The 14,415-nt window shown below is 40.5% G+C and overlaps 1 protein-coding gene across 1 annotated transcript in view; it reads right to left on the reverse strand.

Moving 5' to 3' along the window:
* The window catches only part of WDR7 (WD repeat domain 7), a 331,238-nt gene that overhangs the window by 102,533 nt on the left and 214,290 nt on the right, over positions 1-14,415 (reverse strand). The window contains exon 21 of the mRNA XM_080821004.1: positions 3,217-3,403. Coding sequence (XP_080677130.1) covers positions 3,217-3,403 — 187 coding nt within the window. The remainder of the gene's footprint in view (positions 1-3,216; positions 3,404-14,415) is intronic.

Raw genomic sequence — 14,415 nt, forward strand, 5'->3', positions numbered from 1 at the left:
GGTCTGAACCCCACCTTTCTCACTGATCAGTGTTTCTGTGGACAAGAGACAGAACCTCTTTCAGATTTGTTTTATAATCTTCTATTATCATGTTTATAATCATTTTATAAAATAAAATGAGAAACCAATCCTCTTTTTTGCCCTAATTCTATTGCCCAGAGATAACTGGGAAGGAACTTATGTTCAAGTTTTAGATAGGAACTCCCCACAGTTTAAGTTCTGCAAGGAATGACTAAAATTAAATAAAAACAACGTGTATAGTCACACGCCCTGTGTTTGAAGGAGCTCATCAGCATCTGCTGCTGCTGGGCATGCCTGTACCTTCCCATCTCTGTCCTTTTGCATGTCCTTGTTCTTCCACCTCTCCTCAAAATTATTCAAATGAGGAATGCAAATACAACTCTTCCCAGCATCCCTTCTGAGCACCCAGCTGTAATTCATCTCCCCATCCTCTGAGCGTCCCTGCCTCTTACTCTCCTCCTCCCTTTGCATCATGGTTACCCCCGGACAAGATGTTGTCTTTCCTTCAGACTGCAAGTGCCTTGGAGACAGGATCTGTGTTTGATGCAAATTTGTAACTACATACAAGACCCAGTAGTGCTCCTTCTATATATTAACTACTCAGTAAAAGCTTGCTTAGTTAACAGACATAGTTTAAAGGTTAGTAACATAGTTGAAAACATTAGAAAATAACCGGTGTTCTTTTGACTTCAAAGAAGTAAAATTCTCGGTCTGATTTCTAGAATAAAGGCATTTTAATTCTGGAAAAATGCCCTTTCCATCGAGTCGTCTACAGTTTCTCAAGAGACCTCTCAGGAATCACCTCTGACAGAGGATGTCAAGATATGGGGGAGAGGGGAAGAAAGAAACTCTGCTATCATATGTCTCCAGGATTGGGAGCAGCCTGAGCTGGCTACCCCACCCAATCCCCTCCCTCAGAATGGGAGTAAAGAGGGAAGCATTGTGTAGGTTTTTTTCTTTTTCAATTAACATGAACTGAGATTTTGAACAGTGCAAGCCTAACACAGAAGCTTCTTCATAAAGCGAGTTTAACATCGCCGTCAGAAGCAAGGGCTGAGCCCTGTTCCGGAGCACAGAGTCAGTCAGGCACAGAGGGGTGCCGGTAGGCAGGCATTACGAGGGTCAGAGGCACATGGCCCTGCTCCGTTTCGCCCCATCTTAGCCCTTCTGCAGCCTGTACCAAGTGTGTCATGGATGTAATAGGCCATTTTCAATCTAAATCTTGTTATAGATTAATAAGCAAACATTTTCTTGCTTATTATGCAATTTATCATGATGAAAATTACATTGGACTCCTCAAGGCTACATGCTGATACGTTCCTTTATTTAGAGCTGTGTATAGAGAGTTATACTAATCTTCATGACAGAAAAGGATGTGATAGCAAGATTTAAATTAGCTACCGAAGAGCTAAAAGCATTTGTGTCTGTGGACATACTACATGCAGATAAAACACACTGCATCTTTATGTTTGCTGATATAAGCTTCATGTAAACTGATTTAAAAGCAAAATAAAACAAAATATTAAATACTACACCTAAAATAAAGCCCACCACTTCTCCCAAGCAAGAAAACAAGACTGTATACTCTTGAAATTACGTTTAGATCAGCTTTGAAAATAGGCTATAAAATTAGGTCAAAACCAAACTGGAAGGTATACAGGGCAGCTGCAGCCAACAGGAGGGCAAAGGATTGGAAATATGTTCTGGGCTTTGCACAAAGGCCAGCTGCCTCTTACTGTTGCTTCAAATTCAATGAGTCCAGTTCCCTCCTAATTCCTAATGTCAATCAAGAACCCTCAGGCCTCCTATATCCAAAAACTATCTGGGCTGCTGTTATGTCAAACTATTCATTCTAGAACGGAGCAGCTCTTGACCTGCTGGACACTAAAACAATGACAATGGCATCACCACCCTTACTGGAACTGAGGTAAGAGATGAAGTGATTTGTTGAAGAACATACAGCTAGGGAGCGACACAGAGGTAATGTTTAGGAAGCATGGCAAAATGACTGGGGGGAGGGGCAGCTACCTAAATTGGAAATGAATACTGTCTCCTACCAATCCATCGTGGGACTTTGGGCTGGGCATGCCCAGTCTGTAGACAAAGCCACAGCATCCCAGTCTAGCCTTTTAACTGGGAACTGTGGGAAATGAGAAAGACAACCACGAAGAAAAGGGCAGAGAATTCTAGTTTTTTCCAAGGTCAACAGAGATCAGAATGAAATGCCATTCACTGAGAAAATCAACAAGGTGATAAACATTTACATTAAGAGAGGCATCATGGGCCAGTCAAGGATTCCTACCACTAGGAATTCACCCCTGTGAGGATGGCTATACTAAAAAAACAAAAACGGGGTGCCTAGGTGGCTCAGTTGGTTAAGTGTGTCTGACTCTTGGTTTTGGCTGAGTCATGATCTCAGGGTCATGGGATTGAGCCCTATGTTGAGGCCCACCTCAGGCTCTGTGCTCACCAAAGAGTCTGCTTGACCCTCTTCCTCTGTTCCTCCCCCGTTCTCTCTTTCTCTAAAATAAATAAAATCTTTTAAAAAAATAAATAAATAAAAATAAAAAACCAAAAACCTTCCTCCAGGAATTAAGAGGCTGAGTTCTCAAGCCGACATTACTACTCCCAATCCCCTTCCCATCATTCCTGGCCACTTGGCCACCAACGGCTTCCCACTTACTTCATTTCAGCAGCTCCTTCAACTCATCTGCCTCCCTCTACTCTCATTATTGCTTCCCTGGATCTCTGCAATCACTGGTCCTTGACTGTGTGCGAGTGAAACCCCATTAAAGTGAACTTAAAAATTACCATGAGTATGAAGGAATGATTCCCCAAACTATTTGGCCATGTATTCTATCAGGAAAACATTTTTGAGCAAGTATATATATATAATTTTCCTTAAAAGTGATATGTTTACTCTTATTACAGTAATATGTCAAGGCACAACGTCATAGATCAGTCATTCACTGACTCAATGCTAAATCCCACATGTGCCCAAATTACAGAAGTATACTTCCCCTTCCTTGTCTATATCCAAAATTTCATATATTGAGATATTTATCTTTTTTTTTGTCAATTAAAAACACACAGTCTATCAAGGGCAATCAATGACCTTGAACACAAATAAACAAATCACCAACCCAAAAAAACACAAACAAAAACCCCACATATTAACTGGAATTGAGCACGTACTTGGCGAGCTGCTTCTCGGCATCAGCACAGAGTTCGAGAAGCCCCATGAGGACAGCAGACACATCCATGTAAGGCTCCCAGACTGTGAAACCACGTCCAATCAGATCGATGGCTGTTCTTCGGATCGTACTGTGTGGAGGAAGTTTGGGGCTCGGGGGCTGCAGCAGAAGAAATGTCAGTGCCTTACCTAAAATTACAAAATAAAAGGCAGAGCAATAAAGTAATTTACTTTTGTGATATTTTCTTTGAAGATATTTTCAAAGTATAAACCACTTTTGATTTTCTTTTAACTGAACAGGTGTTTTCAACATTAAGACTATAAAAGATCTCTAGTTTACAGTTTGCTCAGTCACATACTTAAAAGAGATACATTAGGCTACAATATTTTATACCACATTCTAAAATGTTTTAATTTCAAAAGAATTATGTATAATTAAGTATATATCATTTCAAAACCTACCAGTGATCCTAACTTCCAAACAAGGGTTCTCCCTACTCAACATTTTGCAAGATGGAGATGGTTTCAAATAACGTTATATGGTATTCATCTTTCTTCTGTACCTAACAGAGTTCCTATGTCTAAGACTTCCTTCAGTAACACTTGTCATCACAGGTGATGTTTATCAGCAGGGATGAAGGATGAAGGTAGAGGTGTAGTTTTAAAAGAAGTTTCCCCCACAAGCATCTCTGTTTCTCCATACTCCGCTATACTGATCCAGCACAACCGTGTGAAGTATGTGGTAAATTCTTCACGCAGGTTTGGTAAAGAAATTAAAAGACAGTTCGATATCACTTCTAAACCTGATGAAATGATCTTGATTTTAATTAACAAGTATTTCTTTATGTTGGAGATAATGCGAACAATTTGTATACATAAGCCTAATGGCCGTTAAGCTGTAAAAGCTCATCGATTCCAAAAGGCATTTTGACATTTACAAAAGAAAATAGGGATCGTGAAGAGCAAACTGCAATTTAGAAGAGGCTGTTTGTTTCTCGAGGGGAAGAAACAAAACCGTTTACAAACCACAGGACAGTACAGCAGACTGGTTAAGGGGCACACGGGTTTCAGATCTAAGATAGGGAAGTAACCACAGTTTCATGACTTATCACGGGGCCGGCTGAAGAAGGTACTCCGGAGCTGCAGTTTCCCTGTCTTAAAGCGGGGGAAACAGCAGTCACCTCTCGCACAGAGCACGAGTGCCGAACGAACGGATGCGTGCCAAGTGTCCTGCCACGGGCCCAGCGCCTGAGAGGGCTCCACAAGCAGCCGTCGGGGCTCATGACGAATAGCGCCTTGAACTTGTCTGTTTTCAAAATTAAGAATGTGGCATATCAACTTTAATTTAGTGCATTCAACAGAAAAAAACATTTACTCATTTTTGTGTCCTAGCCAATTGTTAAATGAGAGCCCAGATAAGAGTCTGCGAATGCACTTTGTTTGTTCATGGTTCAGAATATCTTCTGCCACAGAACCCTTGAAGAATCCGTTGAAATCCATCAGTCTTTTCTCCAGGAAACTACATACAATACATATACATATCCATCAAATTCTGCAAAAAAATTTCAAGGAGGCCACGGTTCTTGGGTCAACATCTCCTGTTGTAAACTGAGAAGGTCCGTATACAAGGAAAGTCTCCTGAAGGAAACAGCTTGAAATTCAAGACTTCATTCATACAATGCATTTGAAAATTTTACTCTCCTACTTAGCCCTGTAAATGTCATATGAAAAGCAAGTTTTGTGGATCATAAAAATAGGAACTCCTTCTAAACAGGTGACCTACTCTTCTCTACTTCCCGGCAGCACTTGCGCATTCCTTATGGCATGACATTTTTAATTATAAGCCTTTCTGTTGCATTTCCCATTGCTCGTGGAGGTGGGAACTATGTTTCATGCCACTTTCCATCTCCCACACCACTGAGCACAGTGCTCTGCACACATTACGGACCTACGATGGAACCATCTCTGCCGTGACTGCATGTCTTTTTTTTTTTTTTTTTAAAGATTTTATTTATTTGACAGAGAGAGATCACAAGTAGGCAGAGAGAGAGAGAGAAGTAGGCTCCCTGCTGAGCAGAGAGCCTGATGTGGGACTCAATCCCAGGACCCTGAGATCATGACCTGAGCCGAAGGGAGAGGCCTAACTCACTGAGCCACCCAAATGCCCCTGCATGTCCATTTCTAACGCCGCTCCCTGCTCCAGTTTGGAGGAATGAGGTTTCAAAATGTCAAGAAACCCACCACGTTTCTGTTATTCTTTCCTTTGAGAAAGTTCTAAGAGCCATGGAGAGAGCCGCCCTGCCGCTCTCTGCAGATACCCTGGAGGCCAAGCAGCGATGGGTGTGACCCAAGGGACAGGGCTCCCTGAAGGTGTGTCCCCGGGAAGCAGGGTTGTGAAGGGGCAGGAAGGCCGCCATTCAATACAACATTCTATGGCATTTCAGTCATCACTCTCCTTAACTGTACTCCACTATTTCTGCATTCAGTACAGGCAGGAGCATTCTGTGATCCTAGGGACCTTGCTGATTTCTCGCAGCCCCATGTGCGGGAACTCTGGAGGCAGCTCCCTTACCCACTCTGACAATTTTATCCGGAGAGCAAAAGTAAACCGTTAAGTGGCTGGTTTCTTGATGTTTTTCATCATTTTTCTGACAAAGTAGGAAGGACAGCAGAGAGGATGTGATCACTTACCTTCCAACGAAATGACAGAAAAGAAGAATGAGTACGCATACTTCAAAAGACCGGGGGCCTTGCAATGGTCCAGCAGGGTACCTGCCTCTCCCCTGCCAAGTGTGATCTACCCTCTGCCCTCACAGTGCTGAGGCCCAGCCCAGCAGGAAGTGCAGGTTCCCTACGGTCCCGACATCCCCTCTCCTAAATCACTTTCTGTTTCATTCAGTGATCTCCTAAGTAAAATTCTTCTACAGCATCACTCCTTGTTTAGTTAAGATCACAGTTTCTGGGTAACACAAAGCAAAGATCCCCACAATTCTGGCAGGCCATGTACGAGGCAGCAGGAGAAGCAGAGAGAAAAATGGCCTATTTAACACACACATTTTAAACCTACTAACTAGAGTCTGGGTTATTTTTCACTGGTCTGTTTTGGAATTATAAAGACAGAAGAATGTTAAAATTCCACACTCATCTCTGACAACTTATCCCAAGCAAAACATGTAAAATAAGAGAAGATGAAGAGGGCTCTCAGGTTGAACATTTTGATTTCTAGCTTGGCTGATTAATAAGACGCTTATAACTTTAACGCTACCAGGAATAACGACCCTGATGTTCTGAAGGAATACTCTGGATACCCAAGGCTTCAAACTTCCTAATCACAGACTCTTGCAGATGATATTAAGGAATGAGCCTTGAAGAAATGGTTATTATGATAATCCAAAGGGAGAGGTAAATTTAAAATTCCTTTTTCAACTTTAACTATATTCTCTACTTTAACTTATGTTTCCGTAAGAGATAGCTGCTCTGCAACATGGACCAAGGTAATAAAAAAACTAAAATTCACATACCCATCGTATCCTCCCTTTTGACAGGAAAAGTCTCTTGACAATTTTATGAACTTTATCTCTCAGAATTTTCCTTAAACCTACGGTACCCAATAACAGTTGTATTTTAATCTGTATAAGATGAAATCTAATTTTGTATAAAAATATGTTTTTATTTTATGTAAATGCCCCACTATTCCACAGTGCCTCACTGAAAAAGCAAGACAGAGAATGATGTTATTATCTGCCATCATGACTGATTCCTTCATAAAAGGCTCTTTAATGGCAGTATTTAAAAGTTCAACTGGACTGACATTCAGGCAAGGTTTTCCGCAATTTGGTCCCAACCTACCCATCCAAAGATTCATGCACTTAACTATTTACGGAGTGTTGCTATACAATACTAAGTGCTGGAGAAACAAAAGGAAAGAAGACCAAGTTCTTTCCCTCAAGGAAATGCATTCTAGTTTAGGAGACAGTTGAGCAAATAGGTAATTTGAATACATTCTGAATAGTGTTAGAATATTTAAAAGCACAAGGTGTACAGACAGAACTTAATAGGGGCACTTAACCCTGTCCTAGAAGTATGAGAAGGAGTCCAGGGAAAGGTGACTTCTATACCCAAACCTGAAGATTGAGTAGGAATTAGCTACTCAAAGGAGAGGACTGTGGAAAGAATGCATTACCGAGAGAAGAGCATGTCTAAAGCCCAGGAAATGAGAAAGTGGCCATATCAAGGGGTTACACATAGTTCAGTATGGCTAGAAATTCTGTTGGGGAAAAAGGAAGAGGTTGAGGTGATGGGCAACGGAGAAAAGAGGACAGGTGGATGAAACAGAACAGTGAGACACGAAGCAGGACAGGGTATCAGAGCCCAATCACAAAGGGCCTCATTTGCCATGCTGGAAGTTTGTTTATTCTGGTGACAATGGGGAACCACTGAAAGTTTTAAGCAAAGGAGAGGTTTGATTAGATTTTCATTTTAGGAAGATCAATATTTGGGTTGTCTTGTGATTATAAAGGGGTAAACCTATTGCCTTTTAATTCTGATCTACTCATTCCCAGACAAATGGATTAATTAGAATCACAGAATTTTCAAATTGAAAGGACTTGAGAAAAATAGCATCCATTCCCGTGCTTCAGATGAGATAACCGAGAACTGTAGAAGGCAAGTGGTTAGCTGCAGGCCTGGGGAAGGAGTCCAGGCTTCTGTGGCCCAGGACATGTCTAATGGGCCAGTGTACAGATCTGAACACAAGTTGCATCTTTATGACAACGCTTTTATTCCTGATGCTCTACCCAGCTATGGATTCAAAACTATACCCTTTATGATCAATCTCCTTCTCCTCAATGAAGGCCTGATTTCAACTGCAATTGCTAGTGTCTCCTGCAAACAGAAGATCAAATAAAATATATCCTTCATCTTTGCTCACACAACGAGAAGGCTGCCGTCACTGGTTTAACAGCTAAATATAACCATAGTAAGATCCACAGTAAGAGCAGTTGTCTTGGCTCTAACTTAGTTGCATTATGGTCACAAAATGGCCTACTGGCGCATCTAGACTGTCCCCCATATCTTCCCTGCCTACCTTAGAATGAAATCCTTTTTTAATATAGCAATCGCTATCCAAACATTTCTCAAATAACAATAGTCTGGCATTTATTTCATTTTTTAAAACTAATTTTATTTATTTTTATTACCTTTTCACATCTGCTAAATGAGTAAGTTCCCTAGGGCATATGAAATTTTTTGAAAATACTTCTGTTTGGCATAAGGCTTAACATCATGCTTTGTATTCAGTTATCACTTAATAATTGTTGCTTTGGCAAATACTAAGAATTATTTTACCCTGTGTGTGCCTAGCACAGTCAACAAAATTATACACAGATCACAAATTTCCAAAAGTCTACTACAAACCTACACTGGCCCGTGGGGACGTTTCCATGGCTCTATGGTGAAATGGCAAAAATAAAAAAATGCAAAAAAATTAAACAATGCAGTAAGTCTTTTTCATAAAGCTAAATTTATTCAATTTAAAGGAGTGCTTATATTCTTACTACTTTTTTGGTGAACATAAGTTTTTTTAAAAATGATGAAGATAAAGGGGTGTCTGGGTGGCTCAGTCTGTTAAACCTCCAACTCTTGATTTCAGCTCAGGTCAAGATCTCAGAGTTGGGAGATCCAGCCCCATGTCAGGCTCTGCTCTCAGTGGGGAGTTTGCTCGAGATTCTCTCTTTCTCTCTCTCTCTGTCTCTGCCCCTATCCCTCCCGCCCCCACATGCATGGGCTTTCTCTTCCTCTAAAATAAATAAATAAATCTTTAAAAAAAAAATTGATGAAGATAGTGCTATTTTTTAAATGTCTGTTGTGAGCAAAATAAAAAATGTAAAACACTGTTCCATACTCTCAGATTTTATTTTTGGAAATTTTGCTGGCCCATAATATCTGAAGTTTGGAAACCATTACTATTTATAATAAATGGTAATACAGGGGGTACACAGAGTAATACAGAGGGAATAGAGGGCACCTTCTCCCACCATGAGTATCACAACTAAGATTTCTATTACGGGTCCCTGGCTCTTACCTGAGAATGCCAAGATGCTCCTAATTCACTTTGCTACAGGATAGGATTCAGCATTATTCAAGTAATTCTGGGACCATATTAAAGGTCCATTTATCAAATTACTAGTCTTTCTCACCCCCGAGATAGGTAAGTAACTGATACTCTGGCAGCTTCATAGTGGGAATCTAGCAGGTAACACACCACTACCACATCACCGTGTATGTCCAGCCAGAAGTACAACTACACTACCAAAACTGCAGACATGCTCAGAACAGTGGAAAACAAGTCAAAATAAAACAAGACGCTTTGAAAAGCAGAAAGCACTAAAATCCAGCACTGGATAAATCACAATTAACTTAGAACCTCTGGCTGTTTGAATTCTGTGGTCACACAGTCAAGAGTAAAAACAACTGCTCATATTTTAGTGCTATTTTATCCCAAGATTTTTAGCTCAACCATTTTTTTGAAAAGTGCTCCACCTTTATTCTCACTGTTTTTTTTTAAGTGCTACATAAGAGCAAAGCTGCAAGACAATTATTTACGCTTTGCTGTAACAGCAAAATACTAAAAATGAGAAAAGGACAGAGAGAAAGATAGCAAAATAAAGCTACGAGAGCAGTGATTAAAGAGCTGACAGTATTCTACCATGACTAGCTTGTTGCTTTGGCAAGATGAATACTGCCCCGTCATGAACTGACCAGTGAGAAAATACCAATTCAAAACATTTTTGTACTATCTGGTTGGTAATGACGACTAGCTCTTTCAAAAGACTAACATACAAGCCAACACACACACACGCACGCGCGCACACGTGTGCGCTATTACTTAGGTAATAATGAATTTGTCTTCTGGGGCATTTCTTCATCCTTATCATAAAGTGTGGATTCCCTTTATTAATGCACCTTACATTTATGGAATGTTTATTTTATGAAAACACATTAACTATAAAAACTATAGTTCTATATTTCTATATGCACTGGGTGTTGTTTTAAGCACCATATGATAATAAATAACACTTATCTTAGTTTTTTCTCCTCTTGCATTTCTAACAAGGGTCAAGACTAAACCTGACAGTAGTGATGTCTTTGCATTCACTGCTTTTATTCACTTATTTACACACACACAGGGTCAACTGCCATTCATACACACCAATACAACACTTTTAATACTAACCGAAACCTTGATTTTCATATACAGATCCTACTAACACAACATGTTCATGACATGAACATGAATCGTGTAGTAGTGTTTCTTTACATAGTTTCTATTTGTGCTGAAATAGCACTAAATAGGAAAGGATCTCTTAAAAAGTTGTAAAATTGATATTTTTGTCCCAGTTTTCCATTTGTAATTTTTATTTCCTTTGGGGGAAAGCTAACTTCCCCCCTCTACTTCCTTAACATGTGAAGACCTTTATAGGAGTCCTGTGGTTACCTCATAGGCAGATTCTAGAACGAGCTATTACAAGCCCTCTAGCAACCAGCACGCCCTGAATGAAGAAGGAAACAGCACTGGCTAACTGAAGGGGCTGAAGAAGGCGGTGTGGGAGGACTGAGCATGAGAAGGGGACAGGGGACCAGTACGGAGTGCTTCCTTGCTGCAGGCAAGGGAACCTGGATTTTACGGCAGCCAACGCTTTCGGAAAACCAGCGGCCACAGGGAGGAGTTTAAAGAACTAGAGATTAAAAGAGAAGCTGGAGTCATGCCATTTTTATTAAGGGAGAATGAAATTTGCTTACTGGAATTATTACAAAGTCATAGTATTTCAGAGAATTTTTCAAAGAGCCCTTAGAGAGCCTTCATAATTATTGTGGCTGTCCCACTGGTAGGTAATATACAAACCATTTTCTTGAGCTCTGGTCCCTCCTAGGCCAGTCAGGCCAGTCAATGGGCCTAGAAGAAACTTGTTCTTGTTCCTCTTACTTAAAAAATACCATGAATGAAGAAATGGCCACGAATCACCCTTGGCTCTGAATAGCAGAGGAGGGGGAAAAAGGTCATATTAAAAAAATGCGTTAATTAATAGTTCAATTACAAGGAAATTCCTATGGGAGAACACATTATATGCACTTTAAACCAAATGAATTTATGATGATTTATGCCATTACAATGAGTGCAAAATGAATTAATAATGATTGGCCACTTATTTCAAAGTGTAACCAAGTGAAGGAAGCCTTTTCCCACTTGTTCATGTCCATCAAAGAACAAGGATGGCAGAGTGCCATCTGGAATTCCATTCCTTTGCTTTATACAGTAACTTGATTTAATTAAAAATAATTCCAATCTAGCGTGCATTATTCATGGATATGGACTAATTAACAAACACTTCTATAACAAATGCCTTGTATGAATGCAGTTGTTAAAAACTGTTAACCTATTTGCATCCTGCATTGCACAAAAACAAGTCATTTTTTTAAATAAAAAGCATGAAGTAACTGTTAAAATTAGGAAACCAATTTAACAAAATATTTAAAAACTCATTATTCTACTATCCATTTTATCAAAACAGTCCTATTTCAATGTAATTTGCTATTTCTTGTCCTATAATCAGAAGACTCTAAAATCCCAATGCTCTTTGATTCAAAGTACATTTTTTTCAATTCTACTGAATTTCAAATTGTGTCATACCATGAAATTTAAAATAATTTTGGCTTTTAGTATTTAATATATTTTGGATGGCAAACTAAGATTAAGGAGTCTTAACTTCCTATGAAAAAAATGATACGATTTATTGCAGATAGTCTTTTTCTGCCTTAGAAATGTAAAGACTGTTGATTTTTGGACAATCTGAGAGTCAGCAATAAAGAAGTAAAATAACAGAAGTGGATGTTTATGATATCAAAGAAGTAAAAAAAAATCCATTAATCTAGAAAATCTTTAATTAAGCAGTCCAAATACTTCTATGCCTTGTTCTCAAAAGGTGCAGATGGCTAAACAGCGTGAATGAGTGGATGGTGGATGGTGGATGGTGGCAGGCAAAAACACACCAGGGTTTAAGTTCTAGCTCTAGCGCCTACTAGCTGAGTGAGCCTCTATTCATGCAGTGTTCCCTAGTGCTTGCTATGTCCCAGGCACTGTTTTTAAGCACGGGTCAACAAGATCTGTGCTCTCACGGAGCTTACACTCCAGTTGGGCCAGAAGGACCAAAAGAACAGATACGCCAAGGAGTATGAAGTCCTGCAAAGAAAAATAAAGCAAGGTAAGAGCCTAGAAAGTGAGAAAAGGACTCTGCAGAAGGTGACATCTGAACAAAGGCCTGAGTGAAATGAAAGAGAGGCACGTTGGCATGTGTGGGAGAAGCATTCTAGGCGGAGGGGATGGCACAAAGGCCCTGTGGTAGGCAGGGATCGCTAAGGGCCAGCAGGAAGTCCAGAGTGGTTAGATGGCAGTGAAGATGGACAAGGTAAAAGGACATGAAATCAGAGAGTCAACCTTGGGATGGATCACACAAGGTCTTTTCCCGGTGGGGCTGTAAGTGTTATAAGAAACTCATGGAAGTATGTGGAGGAGAGTGACACGACCCGCTGTCAACCAGAAAGTATCGGGGTGCTACGTACAGAACAGACTGAGGCAGGTGGGGGGAGTGAGTCACATTAGGGAGGCCAACTGGGAGGTTCTTAAAATGGTTCAGGCAAGAGATAATGGTGGCATGGACTAAAACAGTAGCGACACAGTTCTCATACTGTGTAAACTCTGGATTAAAAAAAAAATTAGAAGATAGAGCAGACAGGATTCACTGAGGGACTGGATGTAAACACAGGATGGAAAGAGAAGCAAAATGGATTCTAGGCATTTGGGCATGAGCAGCTCTGTGAATGGTGGTGACACTCACTAAATGAGTAACAATAGGAGAGTAGGTGGTTTGGTTTTTTTTTAATTTGTTTTTGAAGTAAGAACAATAATCCAAATTTTCATTTTAGGCACTTCCAGTTTGAGATACACGTCAGACATGTGAAGGTAGATTTCAGATAAACCACTGGATATATGAGTCTGGAGACTGGTGTGGAAACCAGGGCTGGAACTGAGAAGTTAGAAATCACACACGTACACACGCGCTGAAGCCACGGAACTGGAGTTAATGCCTGGGGAATGAGGATAGGTACAAAGGAAAGAGGGGGAACACCAAGACTGAGTACAAGTGGCAAATGAGGTAGGAGAAACGGGAAAGGACAATGTCAGAGAAACCCAGAAGAGGTGCAGGTTTAACAGAGCTGAATTACGTGCTATCAAGAGACAGACAAGATGAGAGACGAGAGCTGAGATTTGCTTAGTGGCTTTAGCAACATGGAAGTCACTGGTTATCTTGCGGAAAAGGTTTCAGTAGAGTGAAAGTCAGAAAAGCCTGAATGAAGCAGATTCAGGAAAAAGACGGTGACTGAGAAAGCAGGGAAGGTAAACTGCATGAGTATGTGGTACAGAATGTATACAATTATGCAGATTAGAGTATTTGTATTTTCCTACAACAGTGATTTCTTAGTAACTACTGATAATTATGCGGTGTTCACATTACCTTCTCCAGATATGTATGATGGATGAAACAGATAGGAGTGTCTGGTTAACATGACATATATTTCTCAGTGTGTTCCACACATATCTTCTACAGCCTTCTCCGAATCTCATCACCTCCACGAACCAACCAATCACAGTGAGTCTCTGGCCTTCAAAGCAGAGACTGGTCTTTCCAGAGATGAAGCCCCCCAACATGGCAGCTTCATTCATGTCTGATCAGGAATGCATCATAAGCCTTCCTAGTCATCTGTACACCATTAAACATCCTGTGAGAGGGGCTTGCCAGATGGATTACAGGATTCTGAAGATGCTGATGTACCTTTCCAAAATTACTGACTTACTGCTTGATCAAAGCCTCATGCTCAGTTATTTTGCCTATTTGTAATACGCAAGGGGTTTTAGAATTTAATTATTAAAAAGTACATGAAATCTAAATAAATAAAATCTTAAAAGGGGGGGGGCGCCTGGGTGGCTCAGTCAGTTAAGCTTCTGCCTTTGGCTCAGGTCATGATCCCAGAGTCCTGGGATGGAGACCCATACCAGGCTCCCCGCTCAGCGGGGAGTCTGCTTCTCCCTCTCCTTCTGCCAACCCTCCCCCTGCTTGTACTCTCTCTCTGTCCAAAAAATAAAA

Source organism: Martes martes, assembly GCF_963455335.1.
Source record: "Martes martes genome assembly, chromosome: 13".
NCBI classification, from domain to species: Eukaryota; Metazoa; Chordata; class Mammalia; order Carnivora; family Mustelidae; genus Martes; species Martes martes.